Genomic DNA, 18978 nt, shown 5'->3' with positions numbered 1-18978 from the left:
AAACAAAGTATGGTATATTCATGTAATGGACTACTACTCAGCAATAAAAAGTAATAAATTGTTGATGTTACACAACAACATGGATGAATCCCAAAGTAGTTATGCTAAGTGAAAGGAGCCAAACAGTAGACTACATACTGAATAACTGTACTTATATAAAGTTTTAGAAATTTCATACAAATCTATAGTAACAAAAAGCAGACTAGTGGTTGCTTGGAGAAGGACAGGAAGGAGAGGTTACAAAGAGGCATGAAACTGGGGAGTGACTGATATATTTATTATTTTGATTATGGTGATGATTTCAAGGTGTATACACATGTCAAAACTTACCAAATTGTATACTTTCAATATGTGCAGTTTATTGTATGTCAGTTATGCCTTAACTAAGCCTTTTTTTTCTTTTAACTGACATTCCTCCTAGTGCTTTGGGGGAAAACAAAACTTGTATCTTTAACATTATATGCTTTCTGAACTACTTAAGATTTTTGTCACTTGCATACATATTCTTTATAATAAAAATAATTAATAAAATGGATTTTTGTAAGAAATTAAGGTGGAGAATAGAAAAGCAGATCTAGAAAGAAATAACACAATAGACAAACTACTAGCTAACCTGATTTTTTTTTAAGGGGAAAATCACAAACACTAGACACAGGAAATGACAAGGGGGCATAACCATTGAAATATTATGAAATCATAAAAGACTGTATTGCATATCTTTATATAAATAAAATTTTAAACTTGGTTGAGATGGATAATTTCCTAGAAAAATACAGTTTACCAAAATTGACCTATTAGAGATGGAAAGATTTCTATAGAAGAAGAAATCTTCAGAAGAAATAGAGCAAGTTATCAAGAAACTACGCCACAGAAAGCATCAGGCCCAGATGACTTCATGGGGGAATTCTAATAAATCTTGAAAAGTTAGATCATCCTAAAGCTCCATAAGTACTGTTCAAGAGCATCTTTTCATGAAGCAAGTCTAATATTGATATCTAAACCTGATGAAGACAGTGAAAATTATAGATCAGTATCACTGATAAATATTAATACAAAAGTGTTAAATATTTTAATAAACACAATCCAGTACCACATTGCAAAAATAATATACCGTGACCAAATGGGATTAAAGATATTTAAAGTCAGCTCAATATTAGGAAATCCATTAATGTAATCTACCACGTTAACAGATCTAAAGAGAAAAATCATACATTCACAGATGCCTGAAAAGCATTTGGTAAAATCCAGTACCTCTACTGGGAGGGGGAAATCTCAGAAATACAGAGATTGTTGTTATTTTTTTTAAGAGAAAAAAGAAAAAGATTGAGAGGGACAGATCGAAATCCTTAATGGGAGAAACATTGAGGCAGTGCCATTATGATAGGAGCAAGGCAAGGATGTCCATTGTCTGTACTACTACTCAAGGTACTAGTCAATGCTATTACACAATACAAATCAATCAGAGGCATAAGAATTGGAAAAGAAATAAAACTATCTCTGTTTTCAGATAATATAGTAACCTAGAAACCATACAAAATTTATTATAAAATTTATTTTGTAAAATATAAATTTATAAAATTAAAGACTTATAAAATCAAAGACAAAATAAAAAGCTAGAGTAAGGTAGCACATAAAATTAATATGCAGAAATTAATAGCTTTCTTTTACATGAACAGTAATCAGAAGATTATTATAGAGAAAAGCCCATTTATAATGTAAGAAATAGCATGTAAAATACTTAGTAGACTTAATGAGAAATATGCAGACTTACATGAAGAAATCTGTAAAACACTCCTGAAAGACAGAATATTAGACTTGATCAAATGTAAAGACATCCCTTGTTCTTAGCTATGACAATTCAACATTGTAAAGCTGCCAGTTCTGTCTAAGCTGATTTATATATGAGCACAATCCCGGTAAAAATAACTACCAGCTTTTTTATGGGGTTAGACGAGTTGAATTGAAGTTCATAAGAGAAGCCAGGACCGACACAAAAAGAAAAGCTACAAGAGATTCTAGCCCTACCAGATATTAAAGAATACTATTAAGACTTCTTAATTAAAACAGTGTGTTAATGACCCAGGAATAGGACAAAAAGACGAGTAGAATAGAAAAGAGAATCCAGGAAGACCCAAACTCTCATGAAAATATAGTATATGACAAAGGTGCAATCTCATATCACTGGGGCTTTTAATAATGGGCTTTTAAGTAAACAGTGCTGGAACAACTGGAGAAAAGGTAAATTAGAACCATACTTCTGGGGGACTTCCCTGATGGCACAGTGGGTAAGACTCCATGCTCCCAATGCAGGGGGTCTGGGTTCAATCCCTGGTCAGGGAACTAGATCCCACATGCATGCCGCAACTAAGAGTTTGCATGCCACAACTAAGGAGCCCAGGTGCTGCAACTAAGACCCAGTGCAACCAAATAAATAAAAGAACCATACTTCACACCATACACAAAAATTGGCTCTAATACAATTGACAGAAGAAAATATAACCTGGGCATAGGGAAGGTTTTTTAACCATGAATCAAAATTCAGATGCAGTAAAAGACTGATAACTTCTGAACACATGAAAACAAAAAGACTTTTGCTTGACCAAAAAACTTTTCCTAAAACTAAGAGAAAACACCACTACCAATGTCAAAAAACAACTGACAAAAAATCTTCGAGTTAAGGGCTGATATTCCCAAATATTAAAAACTTAAAAATTGAGCGAATAGAGACCAGAATCTATTAGAAAATGGACAAAAGATATAAATACACAATTCACACAAAAATAAGATATAAAAATGATAAATCAAACCTGAGATCAGTTACCTACGAGGGAGGAGTGGAAAGGATGGGAGATTGGGATTGAGGTAGAAGGGATGGAGGTATAGCATTTCTCCAAGTATACCTTTTTGTATAATTTTGACTTTAGAACTGTGTTAACATTTTGTATATTAAAAAAACAAAAAGAGAAGATGAGGGGAAAGCAGAATGATATATGAGCAGACTAAACCTAGTCTGTTTCAAATAGTTATTTTTAAATTAATTTTCAAATAACTTCATTGAAGAGAGGAAGGGAGGGGAGAAGTCTTAATCCCAGTAATCCTTGGAGACAGGCTAAAGACAGAAAGCCTATGAACAAATATTGAACTCTATAATTAGAGTGGTATGGGTTAATAGGTCTGAAACTACTTTAAGGTATATTTTAGAGTTGAGCAAATAAATTAATATATTGACAGTTGATGGGAGCTAGATTTCCCACTGTCAAAGAAGGGATTTTAGAAATATGGAAAGGGGAGAGGGTAGAATAAACTCTATGGTAATTGGATTGGAATTAGAGATACGAATATAAACCCATGCATCTTAATACAGATATAGAAATATAAATGTATATATATGTTTTCTTGCTCTGTCCACAAAGGAGGCCTAAAAATGATGACTCGTCAATAAACAATGAGAATATCTAGTGTCTAGATCTTGGCTTCTAAATACTATCCTCCATTAAAAAGGTCCAGAACTCATTAGAATAATGGCTGATTCCACTGGGAAAGTACAAGATGAGCCTAGAACATTTTGCTCTGTCAGAAAACTAAGGAAGTGCTTAAAGAATGATACAAATATGTCAAAAAGACACTGAAACCAACCTGTAAGTCCCCACAGTGGCCAAGTCTGGCATAATTGGAATATTAAAATAAATGATAATAACTGATTATAACAGAGAACAAGAATCCAAGAGTCCATAATGGTATAATGGTATAAATAAATATATGGTATAAATAAATATATGAATGAATAAATAAGTAGATAGAAGGGAAAGCTTTACCTTACATTATTAGAATGTCTGCTAATAAGGTTAGAAGGAATGATGGAATTAGGAGAGCTCTCTTGACAACCACCATGATAATTGTTTCAGGCAAGAATCATCAGTGTATGCTAAAATTAATGAGTGAATCAATACCTGATGAGAAACAGGATATTTACATAGTTTCAACGTATCCTTGCCCCAAATACTTATCAGCTACAAAAGGAAAATAGTAATCTAAACCTGGCAGACAAAAACCTTTAAAAAGTGATCAAAATTAACATCACTAGTAGACATCTTATGCTTCCTGATATGATGGACTGAGAAGGATGCAACATCACTTCTGTGGTATTCCTACCGAAAATGTGTATCCTGCCATCTGATGGGAAACTTCAGGCAAACCCAGGTTGAGGCATATCCAATGAAAAAAAATGTTCTGTACTCTTGAAAAATATCAAGATCATGAAAGACAAAGACTAAAGAACTGTGCCAGATTGACAGAGGCTAAAGAGACAATACAACTAAATGCAATGTGTGGTCCTGGATTGGACCCTAGAGCAAGAACACTTTTTTTCCTTTTGCAGTAAAGGATACTAGATGACCAACTGAAATTATACTGTGGTTATTTAAGAGATGTCATTGTGTTTAGGAAATAAGGGGTAAAGAAGTTTTATGTTTGCAATTTACTGTTAAACTATTGTGTACATATATATACAGGGAGGTAAAATAAAGCAAACAAGATAGAATGTTAATGTTTCAATGTAAAGTTTTTTAAAATTAAGCAATCAGGTAAAATAGTAATATCTAATAAAAGGAGATGGTGGGTACATGTATATATGTTATTTACCTTCTATATGTTTGAAATATTCATAAAATATTAATTTTTTTATTTTAAATAGTCCTACTGAGTTGAAATTGTCATTCATTCGGGTGGATTCAAGCCCTTAGATTACAAGACGCATTATGGGGTAGTACCTGACTTTAAACGTTATAATAAAATCTGTTTGATAAATTAGAAGTACTACCCTATTTAACATGGAAATGCTCATCTTTACTAAAAATCTTAATGGCCTTTGGCAGTGAATTTAAGCATGTCAGGAAAGCGTCTTAAATTCAGAATTGGGGTTTCCAAATGCTTCAGTTTGTGATAAAGTTTTTACTGGTCACCAGTAAGATGAAAAATAGAACAGAGAGTGGTAGTGAGGTTTTATAAATTTAAATTTATTCAGTTTTAAAGATTCGCCTTTATCCTACACTTTTACATTCTTGTTTGATCATATATTCTTTTTTTGTTTGTTTTTTTGTGTGTTTTTGCGGTACACGGGCCTCTCACTCTTGTGGCCTCTCCCGTTGCGGAGCACAGGCTCCGGACGCGCAGGCTCAGCGGCCATGGCTCACAGGCCCAGCCACTCCGCGGCATGTGGGATCTTCCCGGACCGGGGCACGAACCCTTGTCCCCTGCATTGGCAGGCGGACTCTCAACCACTGCGCCACCAGGGAAGCCCTGATCATATATTCTTTTATGAAATGATGGTTGTGGTAAGATGGTAGCTTAGGGTATTTTTTAGTGCCCTTTCTCAGCGAAGTAAAAGATAGGAACCCCATATTGGTTGCCGTTTTGAGAGATTACTGATCTGTGAAAGCTAGGAGTAAGGGAACTGTATTTTCATTCCTTTTTAAACGTAATATTTGAGAATGGAAAACCAGTTATCCATAGTCATTATTCATTGTCTTCATAACAGAAATGACAAGTTTGCTTAAAGTGAACAGGATCCAAACATCATAATTCAGATTTTGTACTTGTAGGAAATGTACCTTTGATATAGTTGAAAATACTTGGTTCACTTGTTTTTCTTCCCTATTCCCTCTGTTTTAGGGCAAACACTGTATCCTCGATGTGTCTGGAAATGCCATAAAGAGATTACAGATTGCACAACTTTACCCAATCTCCATTTTTATTAAACCCAAATCCATGGAAAATATCATGTAAGTGTAAATGCCTAAGGCACAGCCTCTAAGTACAAATCCAGTCTCTGTTACTTATTAGATTGGGTAATTTACTTACCCTTCTTGCATCTCAATTCCTTTATCTGTAAAATGCAGGTAATAATAGTATATCCACTCAGAGGGTTGTTGTGAGGATTAAATAAGCACTCTTGATATTAACTATCATAATCATCAACGTTAATATACTAAAGTATAAAGTAACATATGTTAGAATTTTTAAGTTTAAATAGTCACATGTGTCCAGTACCTACTTAATTGGGCAGTGCAGCTCTGGGTAACCATTAAGAGAATAAAATAATGTATAAATATTTACCTAATAGAGGACAAAAAATAGAATTTAAATAAATATTAAAAGAAGAGAGGAATGAGCAAATAGAAACATAGTATAGGTGGGGCAAAAGGATACAGATAGTAAGATAGTATAAATTAACCCAAATGTTTCATTAATTAAATTCTAGACTAAATGGTCCAATTAAAATACAAAACTTGGCAGAATAGAGGAATGAGAAATAACTATATGTTGCTTTTGTAGAAAAGGAAAAGAATCTTTACCTTCTATTCCTCCAGGTTCTCAGCTGGGCCTCTGTAACAAAAGACAGATGAACAAGAGAAAAGCATGCAAATTTATTTAAGTTTTACATGACATAGGACCTTCATAAGAAAATGAAAACCCAAAGAAATGGTTAAACCTGAACATTTTTATACTAGGTTAGATGAGTGGAGAGTGATGGGAAAATGTGATAGGACCAGATGATATGACTTAAGAGTAGTAAACTAATGGAAACTTAGTAAGGCTTGTTCATTCAAATTCTTCTCAGCTTCCCTCCATCATCAGAGATAAGGATGGTCCTTTTCTTCAGGTATAGGGAGGTCACCTCTCACATGAGGGTCTTATTGACCTGCTTCAGGGGAAGGTCAGAGAGTCCTTCCTGTACCTGTCATTTTTCAAATTCCTTCAAGCCAAGGTACCATATTTTGGGGTAGTGTGCTATAAAACCCATCAATTATATGTTGCTTTCATAAGACATACCTTAATTATTAGTCTATGGAAGAGCTGAAAGAGAATAGAAAAAAGGGATATACCATACAAACACTAAATAAATTCAGCTGGTTTATACTACTTTCAAAGTATGCTCTAAGGTAAGAAGTATTACTAGAGATAAAGAGGAACATTCATAGAAGTTAAAGGTTCACTCCATTACGAAGATATATTTATACATTTGTTTTGCACTTTTAGTAGCACAGTCTCAAAATATCTAAAGCACAAATTAACAGCTATATAGGAAAAATAATAATTCCACAGTCATAGTGGGCGAACGTAACAAAAGAATCACAGAGGAATAGAATAAGAAAACAGACAAATAAAAAAATAAATAAGGATATACAACAACACAAATTAGAAACTTTACCTGACATACATAGACCACTGCACTCAACATCTGCAAAAGTTACACCTTGATTTCAAGTGCACTTAAAGTAATTACCAGAACTAATTATATGCTAAGCCACAGATTTCAAATGATTAAAAACAAATATCTCTGAGCATGATGAAATTAGGGTAGAAATGAATAATTAAAAGATCACTGGAAAATCCCCAAATATTTGGAAATTCTGTGGATCAAAGAATAAGTCACTCCATAAGTTAATAAATGTTTTGAACTCAATGGTAACAAAATTGTCAAGTAAATAAATTTGGAGGATGTAGTAGCCTAGAAAACAAACATATGGTAGAGAGGATTAACAAATCAAAAATGTTTTCTTTGAAAAAACTATTAATAAGAAATATCAAGGAAAGAAAATTTTAAAGGCATAAATAACATCAAGAATGAAAATGGGAATATCACTAAACATCCAGTGGACATTAAAAATGTTAACACAGACAACCCAGTAGAAAAATGAGCAAAGGACTTAGACACTTCACAAGAGGATCCAAATAGTTAATAAACATTTTAGATAATGCTTAATCATGGAAATGCAAGTTAAAACCACAAGGTCATATGTTATACTAAAATAGCTAAAATGAAAAAATACCAAATGTTGGCAAGGATGTGGAAAAACTGAAGCTCATGACACTGATAGGAGTGTAAATTGGTACATCCACATTGGTAAACTTGTTTACAGTATCTCCTAAAGCTGAACATACACATAACTTAGGACCCAAAAGTCTCATTCCTAGATATATACTGAACAGAAATTTTACGTATGTTTACCAAAGAAATGTACTAGATTAGTTGGAAATACTATACTAAATAACTAAGAACTTGAAACTATCCAAATACCCATCAGAGCCTACATAAATATGACATATTCACACAAAATGAAATATTCTACAGTAATGAAAATGAGCAATCTCCAACTACACACAAAAGTATAGATAGAAGAATCTCACAAACATAATTTGAGTAAAAAAAAAATTCAGACCTAAAAGTATATATACTCCGTGATCCCAAATTTAATCATTGCTTATAGAAATCAAATACAGGTTACTCTTTGAGGGTAGGTTGGTGACTGGAGTGAAGACACCCAGATTCTTAGGTGCTGATGTAATGTTCTCTATCTCAGTCTAGGTACCAGATATACAGGTAAGCGTAAGTTGCTGAAAACTCATCAAGATATATATTTATGATATTTCTGTTCTATGTTTGAAAGTTATGCTTTAAAAAAATCTGAAGAAATAGAAAAGGAAAAAAAGAAATAGAAAATCTAGACCTGTACTCCTAAAGAACTTGACTTTGTTATGAAAAGCCTTCCCACAAATAAAAGAGCCAAAAGGACTTACTGAATTCTATCAAAAGCTAAGAAGTATTACCAGTCTTATAAAGATTCTTCAACTAATTTTATGGGCATTAATTTAATACCAAAACCTGTGAAAGATTTCACAGGAAATGAAAGTGACAAACCAGTCTTACCATGAATATAGATACAGAAATCCTTACCAAAATATGAGCAATTTGAATCCAACAATTTTTTTAGTAAGATAAAATACAACAGCCACGTTGGGTTTATTTAAGGAATGCGAGGCTAGGTTAACATTTAAGATTAATCAGTGATAGAGCTAGAGAGAAGATGGAGTAGGAAGCACCAGGAATCTATCTCCCCACCTAGACAACAGTTGGACTTGCAGAATCTGTCTGATGTTGACCCTTGAACATCGCAGGTTTGAACTGCATGGGTCTACTTAAACGTGGATTTTTTTTCAGTAGTAAATATTTCAGTACTACTCAGTCTGCAGTTGATTGTGGATGCGGAACCATGGATACAGAGGAACCAAGCATATGGAGGGCCGACTGTTAAGTTATACATGGATTTTCAACTGCATGGAGGGTTGGTTGGCACCCCTAACCCTGACATTGTTCAAGGGTCAACTGTATTTTGGAACTCAGGAATTCATTGAAGGCTTGCAGCTTCTAGGGGATGGTTTGAACTGTCAAATTTGATTTATTTCACCTCTTACCACGGTAGCAGCTACCCATTTCCCCACCTTCAGCCCCCTAGCAGGTAGCCATGCACTCATTCCTTGAGCAGCTTACATAAAGTTTGTGGAGCCAAGGTGGGGAATAAGGACCTTGTCCTCCAAACACTGGGGAATCTGTGCTCAGATAGCTGATTCCTGCTCCTAATTGTGGAGGTGCAGACACAGAAGCAGGAAGCCATTGTTGCAAACCCCACTGCCACTGTTGCAGGGCCCCACCTCTCAGGCTGAAGTGACTTCTAGAGAGTTAAGGGGCTGGTGCCTTTTTTCCCCCTCTTTTACGTTTTCTTTTTCCCATTTGGGAGCCAGACTAGGACGTTCACATATACAGGAGTATTCAGAAAGTCAACACACAGGCCCAGGGAAAGGCACAGGCTCAGAAAATATCTGAGAAGACCTTACGTGTATACCTCAGGCTAATCCCTGGCATGGAGACATCCTATAACAATTTAAAACAAAAAACCCTAAAGGAAGGAGAATTTTACCTCTAGCGTTATCACATTATAAGATTCCAATGTCCAGTATTCAACAGAAATTTATAAGGCATACAAAGAAACAAGAAAGTATGGCCTATTCAAAGGGAAAAAATAAATCAATAGAAACTGTCCCTGAAAAAGACCTAATGGCAGATATACTAGACAAAGACTTTAAGACAGCTGTCTTAAAGTTTCTCAGCAAACTCAAAGAAGATGTGGAAAAAGTCAAGGAAACAATGTGTGAACCAAATGGAAACATCAATAAAGAGGTAAGAAACCAAAAGGAAATTCTGGAGCTGAAAAGTACAAAAACTGAAATGAAAAATTTCATTCAAATTTTTGAATGAAAATTTCATTCAAAGAGGGATTCAAACACAGATTTGAGCAGGCAGGAACAAAGATTCGTCAAACTTGAAGAATGGAAATTATCAAGGCTATGAACAGAAAGAAAAGACTGAAGAAAAGTGAACAGATCCTAAGGAACCTGTGGGATACCATCAATCGGAAGAACATATGCATCTGGGAGTCCCAGTATTAGAAGAAAGAGAGAAAAGGCAGAGAGAATATTTGAAAAAATAATGGCTGAAATCTTCCCAAACTTGATGAGAGACATGAATATAAACATCCAAAAAGCTCAACAATCTTTAAATAAAATGAACTCAAAGAGACCCACATTGAAACACATTTTAATCAAACTATCAAGAGACAGAATTTTGAAAGCAGCAAGAGAGAAGTGAATTATCACATACGGAAGTCCTTATTTCCAGTAATTTATGTAAGTGGACTAAACTCTCCAATCAAAAGACAAAGATGGGCAGACTGGATAAAACACATGCAATCCAAAGACACAAACAAGTTGAGAAAGTAAAAGAGATATTCTATTCAAATAGTAACCAAAAAGAGATCAGGAGTAGCTATACCAATATCAGACAAAGTAGACTTTAAATCAAAAAAGGTTATATATGACAAGAAGGACATTGTATATTAATTAAAGTTTCAATATGGCAAGAAGATATAACAATCATAAACAGTTATGTACCTAATAACACATCATCAAAATATATGAAGGAAAAACTGACACAATTGAAGGGAGAAACAGCTCTACAATAATAGTTGGAGACTTCAGTACCCCACTCAAAATAATGGATAGAACAACCAGACAGAAGATGCATAAGGAAATAGAGGGCTTAAACAACACAGTAAACCAGATGGACGTAACAGACATATGCAGAACACTCTAGCCAGTAATAACAGAATACACGTTCTTCTCAAGTGCACATGGGACATTTGCCAGGGTAGACCATATGTTAGGCCACAAAAGTTGATTCTTCAAAAAGATCAAGAAAAATGACAAACCTTTAGGCAGACAGACTAAGGCAAAATAAGACTGAAACTAAACTCTGAAATGAACTAGGGACATTACTGCTGATTATACAGAAATAAAAAGGATTCTGAGAGTATTATGAACAATTGGGCACCAAAAATATGGGTAACCTAGGTGGACAAATTGCTAGAAACATAAAACCTACCAAGACTAAATCACAAAGAAATAGAAAATCTGAATATACCTGTAACTATAGTAAGTTTTGTATACATATAACTTACACACCCTATATTAAGAAAATTGAATCAGTAGTCAGAAACTCCCAACAAAGAAATGCTCTGGATCTGATGGCTTCCCTGGTGAATTATAACAAACATTTAAAAGAAGAACTAATGCCAATCCCTCCTAACTCATTCTGTGTGACCAGCATTACCCTGATACGAAAGCCATACAAAGAAACTACAAGAAGGGCTTCCCTGGTGGCGCAGTGGTTGAGGATCTGCCTGCTAATGCAGGGGACACAGGTTTGAGCCCTGGTCTGGGAGGATCCCACGTGCCATGGAGCAACTAGGCCCATGAGCCACAACTACTGAGCCTGCGCGTCTGGAGCCTGTGCTCTGCAACAAGAGAGGCCGCGATAGTGAGAGGCCCGCACAGTGCGATGAAGAGTGGCCCCGCTTGCCACAACTAGAGAAAGCCCTGGCACAGAAACAAAGACCCAACACGGCAAAAATTAATTAATTAATTAATAAACTCCTACCCCCAACATCTTCTTTAAAAAAAAAAAAAAAAAAACCACAAGAAAACTGTAGACCAATATCCCTTATTAACATTGATGTTAAAATCCTCAACAAAATATTAGCAAACAATTCACCAACATATTAAGAGGATTATACACCATGAGCAAGTGGGATTTATTCCTGGAATGCAAGGATGTTTCAACATATGAAAATGGATCATTGTAATAAACCACATCAACAAAATGAAGGGGGAAATCACATGATCATCAACTGATGTAGAAAAAGCATTTGACAGTATTCAGCACCCTTTCATGATAAAAACATTCAACAAAATAAGAATAGAAGGAAACTATCTCAACATAATAAAAGCCATTTATGAAAAACTGACAGCAAACATCATTCTCAGTGGTGAAAGACTGAAGGCTTTTCTTCTAAGATCAGGAATAAGGCAAGGATGCCTGCTTTCACCACTTCTATTTAATGTAGAACTAGAAGTTGTATCCAGAGGAATTAAGCAAGAAAATAAAAGCCATCCAAATTGGTAAGGAAGAAGCAAAATTATCTCTGTTTGCAGATGATACGATCTTATCTGTAGAAAACCATAAAGGCTCCACAAAAAAGCCATTAGAACTAATAAATTCAGCAAAGTAGAAGTATGCAAAGTCAACATACAAAAATCAGTTACATTTCCATACATAAACAATGAACAGTCTCAAAAGGAAGTTACAAAAACAATTTTATTTACAATAGCATCAAAAAGAATAAAATACTTAGGAATTAACCAAGTAGGTGAAAGACTTGTACAATGAAAACTGTAGAACAGGGCTTCCCTGGTGGCGCAGTGGTTGAGAGTCCGCCTGCCGATGCAGGGGACACGGGTTCGTGCCCCGGTCTGGGAGTATCCCACGTGCCGCGGAGCAGCTGGGCCCGTGAGCCATGGCCACTGAGCCTGCGCGTCCAGAGCCTGTGCTCCGCAACGGGAGAGGCCACAACAGTGAGAGGCCCGCGTACCACAAAAAAAAAAAAACTATAGAACATCGCTAAAAGAAATTAAGATATAAGTAAGTAGAAACACATTCCATGTTCATGGATTGGAACACTTAATATTGTTAAAATGTCAGTACCACCCAAAGTGACCTACACATTCAATGCAATGCCTATCAAAATCCCAATGACATTTTTGCAAAAATAGAAAAATCCATACTAAAATTCATATAGAATCTCAAGGAACCCCCAAATAGCGAAAACAATCTTTAAAAAAGAACAAAAAAATGGAAGACTCATACTTCCTGGTTTCAAATTTTATTGCAAACTACAGAAATCAAAATGCTGTGGTACTGGCATAACAACAGAGATAAAAGACCAGGGGGAAGAAATGGTCAGTTGATTTTTGACAAGGATGCAAGACCATTCAATGAGGAAAGGACAGTCTGTTCAACAAATGGTGCTAGGAAAACTGCATATCCACATACAGAAGAATGAAGTTGGATCCTTACCTAACACCACATACAAAAGTCAACTAAAAATGGATCAAAGACCTAAATGTAAGACAATAAAACTCTTAGAAGGAAACATAGGACAAAAGCTTCGTAACACTGGATTTGGCAGTGATTTCTTAGATATGGCACCAAAGACACAGGTAACAAAAGAAAAAAAGGAAGGTTAGACTTTGTGAATATTTTAAAACTTTTTATATCAAACGACATTATCCACAGAATAAAAAGGCAACCCACAGAATGGGAGAAAGTATCTGTAAGTCATATGTCTGATAACAGATTAATATCCAGAATATATAGAAAACTAAAACTCAACAACAACAAAAAACTTGATTCAAAAATGGACACAAGACTTGAATAGACATTTCTCCAAAGAAGATAAACAAATGGCCAATAAGCACGTGAATAGATACCTATCATCACTAATCACTAGGGAAATGCAAATCAAAACTACAATGACATACCACCTCACACCCATTAGGATGGCTACTGTCAAAAAAACAAAATAATTGCTGCCAAGGATGTGGAAAAACTGGAATTCTTGTGTACTGTTGGTGGGAATGTAAAATGGTACAGTTGCTGTGGAAAATAGTTATGGCACTTCCTCAAAATACTAAAAATCATAATTACTATATGATCCTGCAATTCCACCTCTGAGTATGGACCCAAAAGTATTGAAAACAAGGTCTTAAAGAGATATTTGTACACCCATGTTCATGTTATCATTATTCACAATAGCTGAAACATGGAAGAAACTCAATGTCCATCGACAGATGAATGGTTAAGCAAAATATAGTATATGCACAGAAAGGAAGGAAATTCTGCAATGTGTTACAACATGGATGAACCTTGCAGACATTATGCTAAGTGAAGTAAGTCAGTCACAAAAAGACAAATACTGTATGATTCCACTTATATGAGGCACCTAGAGTAGTCAGAATTATAGAGACAGAAAGAATGATGGTTGCCAGGGGCCAGGGGGAGGCAAGAGTGCAGTTATTTTTAATAGGTATAGAGTTTTGGTTTTACCAGATGAAATGAATTATAGGGATGGATGGTGGTGATGCTTGCATAGGTACTAATGCCACTGAAGTGTATACTTTAAAATGGCTAAAATGGTAACTTTTATATTGTGTATATTTTACCACAATTTTTAAAGTAATTTTTAAAGATCAGTGTAGTGTAAGACTCGCAGACATAGAAAACAAACGTGATTACCAAAGGGGACGGGGAGGGATGAAGTAGGAGTTTGGGATTAACAGATATACACTACTATACATAAAATGGATAAACACCAAGGACCTACTATATAGCACAGGGAACTATATTCAGTATCTTGTATAACTTATAATGGAAGAGAATCTGAAAAAGAATATATATATATGAAAAGAATAGATACGTATATAACAGAAACACTTTGCTGTACACCTGAAACTAACAACATGGTAAATCAACTATACTTCAATTTTTTAAAAAGTCAGTGTAGTGTACCGCATTAACAGATTTTATGGGGAATTCCCTGGCAGTCCAGTGGTTAGGACTCGGGACTTTCACTGTGATGGCCCAAGTTCAGTCCCTGGTTGAGGAACTAAGATTCCGCAAGCCGCACGGCACAGCCAAAAAAAAAAAAAAACAACAGCTTTTAGTATAAAAAAAATATCATTTTAATAAATGCAGAAAAAGCATTTGATAAAATTAACATCTATTCATGACAAAAATATTTTGTAAACTATGAATAGAAGGGAATTTCCTTAATCTGATGAAGGTCATCTACAAAATACCAAAGCAAACATCATATTTGATGATGAAACATTGAAAGCTTTTCCTCTTAAGTTGGGAGCAAACTTCCATTTATCCATCATCCAGCTGTAACATTAATTATCAACTGTGACCAATCTCGTTTCATCTATCCCCCCACCTCCTTACCCCTCCACTCCAGATTATTTTGAAACAAACCCCAGACATTATATGATCTCATCCGTACATCTTTGTATATATTTGAAAGATAAAATTCTTGATTACAAAACATCACTGTGATGTCACACTAAAACATATATACATTGATATGTATAAAATGGATAACTAATAAGAACCTGCTGTATAAAAAAAATACGTACACATTGTAGAAGGTCCAAGCAATATGAACAAGCATAAAGAAGAAAAAAAATCGCTATGTCACACTAAAACAGTAATTCCTTGATATCATCAGTTCATGTTTTCTTGATTCATAAGTTTTGTTTAATTTTTTTCAATTTGTTTGAATCAAGTTCCAAACAAGGCCTGTTTGTGACAGTTGGTTGTTAAGTCTTTTGATCTACAGATTCTCCCTTCATATCTTCTCTTTTTTCTGTTTATTTGTTGAAGAAACCAACTCATTTATTCTGCAGTTTTCCCCAGACTATATTTTGCTGATTGCCTTCTCATGGTGTTATTTAATGTGTTCATGTATCCCCTTTACTATCTATAAATTGGTAAGTAGATCTGTAAGTCATATTTTAATATGAAATTTTCATCGAAGTCAAAACTGTCAAATTAATGCTTAGTTTTTTAGGCTGTCTTGAACTACTGCAAAAATGTGTTGAAACCCTTCTGTCATTCCAAGTAAAAAGCTACATAGTCAGTGACTGGATGTAGTTTTTAATGACATTAAGATTCTCAACAGAGCTCAACTTTTCATGATTTTATATGTCTTCTCTCCTTTGTCATCCTTTTTCAAAAGTATTATAATGTAGTAATTACTAATTTCTAAATTTATTTGTATAGGGAAATGAATAAGCGTCTGACGGAAGAACAAGCCAGAAAGACGTTTGAGAGAGCCATGAAACTGGAACAAGAATTTACTGAACATTTCACAGGTTGGCATGATGTATAGCAGTGCCCTTTATGGTAGAACTTTGCTTTGGAGCCACATGAACTCACCCATTGAAATGGATTTTGAACTATGCCCACATTTACCAGTAGTAATAATAAGTGCTATAAGTTCCAGAATAATTCATCTAATCTAGGTTGCAGTGATGAGGAATCTTGAAATTTAGTGTTTCTTAGGTTGTCGATGAGGATAGCGTGTACAGAGGAAAACATTCAGACTTGACTTCTTCAATGAAACTGACTTTTCTCTTATTCTTTATAAATTTTGATCTATTTTAAGATATTATTTGTTTAAAAAGAGAAGAATAGGTAGCAATTCCCAAATTCATTTTATTCTTTAAATTATTCCTTAGGTATCTTTGGATAGGTTTTTGTTGTTGTTTATTGTTTGTTTGAAATAATGATTAGCTTATATTTGGTGTTCATATTAAGTACCATTAAGTGTCATGGTGTTGTAACCCGTGTGTGTGTGTGTGTGTTTTTAAGGATTTTTAATAATTTCAGACTTAACAGAAAAATCACAAGAATAGTACCAGCAATTCTCATATACCTATATTCCACAAATGTTAACATTTTACCACATTTATAATTTTACTGAAACACTTAAGAGTAAGTTGCAGACAAATGCTCTTTTGCCTCTAATTACTTCAGTGTCTATTTCCCAAATACACAAAACAAAGTAAAAAATCACCAAATCTTGCTTTCTGATAAATTTTTAAAATAAATTTTTTTCTATTTTAAAACTAAGAAAATTCATGAAATGAGCCCTTTCTAAGCAAACAATACATAGATGGTATCTCTTCCTGAATGAGTATTTCTAAGATATAGCTTCTGCTGTCTTACCAACAATTGTAATGGTGAAGATAGACAATTTTAATGGAGGTTTCTGATTTTGTTTCTATCATTACAGCTATTATACAGGGAGATACGCTGGAAGACATTTACAACCAAGTGAAGCAGATCATAGAAGAACAGTCTGGTCCTTACATCTGGGTTCCAGCAAAAGAAAAGTTATGAGGACTGATGTTTCTCTATTTCTCTTTTCCACAGCCTCATTTTCTCTGACACTTCTTTGCCCTTTCCTTCTGGAGTCTGTCTTCAATACTTCTTCCATGTTGAATCATATCCCACTCATCATGGTCTGCAGTTGCACTTATTTTTGACATCTTAGTGTCTCCTTCAAGTTGTAACATCTGTATTATTTTATCTCACTATTGGTTTGTGGCCATTTTTCACAAATGAAGATGGAATGGCCTGACCAGCTATTAATAGGATTTGGGGAGACGGGGAAATTGTGGTAAAATTCCTTAATGTTTAAGGGAAAGTAACTTTAAGAGATTTTCAGAGAAGCTTTATATACATTCTTTCCAAATTTCAATATAAATGAAAGAAAAGTGGTTTTAATCAATGATTTAGTAAACTTTGAGCAACAATGCACGCTTAACTTTAATAGCATGGTTTGGCCAACATATTAGCTCTCAAGTCCTTTTCTCAATTGACTTCTGTTATCAAAGCAAATATTTCATTACAGACAAATAAGGAAAATATGTTTTTTAATTTCAAAATTAATATCTGAGTTAACTTTAATAATTTCACAAGGGATATTCATATCTTCTTAAAGTCTTTTATTGTTTGAAGTTTTTTTTTTTCTCCCAGTAGATTTGCTAGGAATAACAATGTCTAAATGTTTTTAATCTACTTGTGCAACACTATTTATAGTGTCTTACAGAAGTTCATACATAATGATCATCACATTTTCTGAATTGAGGCCATGTTTAGGTGCTAGGGGAGTTTACCTTTTACACATAAGGTTGAGAAAATTTCATAGACATAAATACAAAACAAACATTACAGTGATGATGTAATCATTATGGCAGTGGGAAAGGAGTCCAATTCATAGTCCAAAATTTTAAATGCATTCTTAGGGGTCAGATTATAATGAATATTTTACCCACAATAACTGACTATTTTGTTATAATAAAATATATATATATAAATATATATATAACTTTCTTTAAACTCTGTAACTATGGGAATTATTTTCTTTACATAGTTGCACACACACAAACATATATATGTATATTTAAAATATATTTTTTTTCTTTTGCCACCTACTCTCTTGGTTTGGTTTTAAGTTAAATATTAATTGATTGGACTTTATCTTCCTTAATCGTGTGAAGTGAAAACAGGAGGATGGTGGTTGTGGAAAGAAGCCCTTAGGGAAATTAGGTTATACATAAAAACATGGGCATGTTCTCCTCTTTTCTATAAAAGTTTTCAAATGGTTCCTGGTTGGTTTTTTGTGGGTTTTTTTTTTTTCAGGGGGGGTTGGGTGTTGTTCCCGTTGTTCTTGTCATTGGGTTTGGATTTGGCCTCCACCTCTTTCCAGTTCTCCTTTCATTAATAGGCAAACAGGCAAAAACCTCATGTGTATGAGTGTTTTCCCCTCAGACTGTACACCTTTCATCTCTTGTAGCTGCTCTGCAGTAGAGTTGCACAGATCTTCATGGTGAGCAATTAAGAAATTTTAGTGAAAAGTAGATAACAATTTCAGAAATCAATTTCTCGGGTCTTTTATATTAATAATACTGTTTGGCTTCCCATTGCTTTTTTGGAGTTTATTAAATATGTGTTTTTGACAACCTCCTCATTACCGTTTCTTAAACAAATGAGTACTGGTTTGTAAAGAATTATCAACATTATCCATTCCATTTATGAGAAAGAGGAGAACAGCTAATAAACTTTATTGTAAAATCTGTATGTTAAATGTGTCTTGTATTCTGAAAGAAAAAATTATTTTA

General features: G+C 34.3%; 1 protein-coding gene across 20 annotated transcripts in view; it reads left to right on the top strand.

The window, feature by feature from the left end:
• DLG1 (discs large MAGUK scaffold protein 1) overlaps positions 1-18935 on the top strand; it is a 285870-nt gene extending 266935 nt beyond the window's left edge. For all 20 annotated transcript variants that reach the window (XM_022568940.2, XM_022568931.3, XM_022569085.2 and 17 more), the window contains 3 exons: positions 5671-5780; positions 16073-16164; positions 17088-18935. In XM_022568940.2, the coding sequence (XP_022424648.1) occupies positions 5671-5780; positions 16073-16164; positions 17088-17194 (309 nt within the window). In that variant the 3' untranslated portion in view covers positions 17195-18935. The remainder of the gene's footprint in view (positions 1-5670; positions 5781-16072; positions 16165-17087) is intronic.
• The last annotated feature ends 43 nt before the right edge of the window (positions 18936-18978 follow it).

This window comes from Delphinapterus leucas, chromosome 4, assembly GCF_059928025.1.
Source record: "Delphinapterus leucas isolate spDelLeu-1000000601 "Yukka" chromosome 4, BTC_Dleu_Yukka2, whole genome shotgun sequence".
NCBI classification, from domain to species: domain Eukaryota; kingdom Metazoa; phylum Chordata; class Mammalia; order Artiodactyla; family Monodontidae; genus Delphinapterus; species Delphinapterus leucas.
The sequence above is the reverse complement of the archived record's forward strand: the minus strand, read 5'-3'. Positions and strand labels throughout refer to the sequence as shown.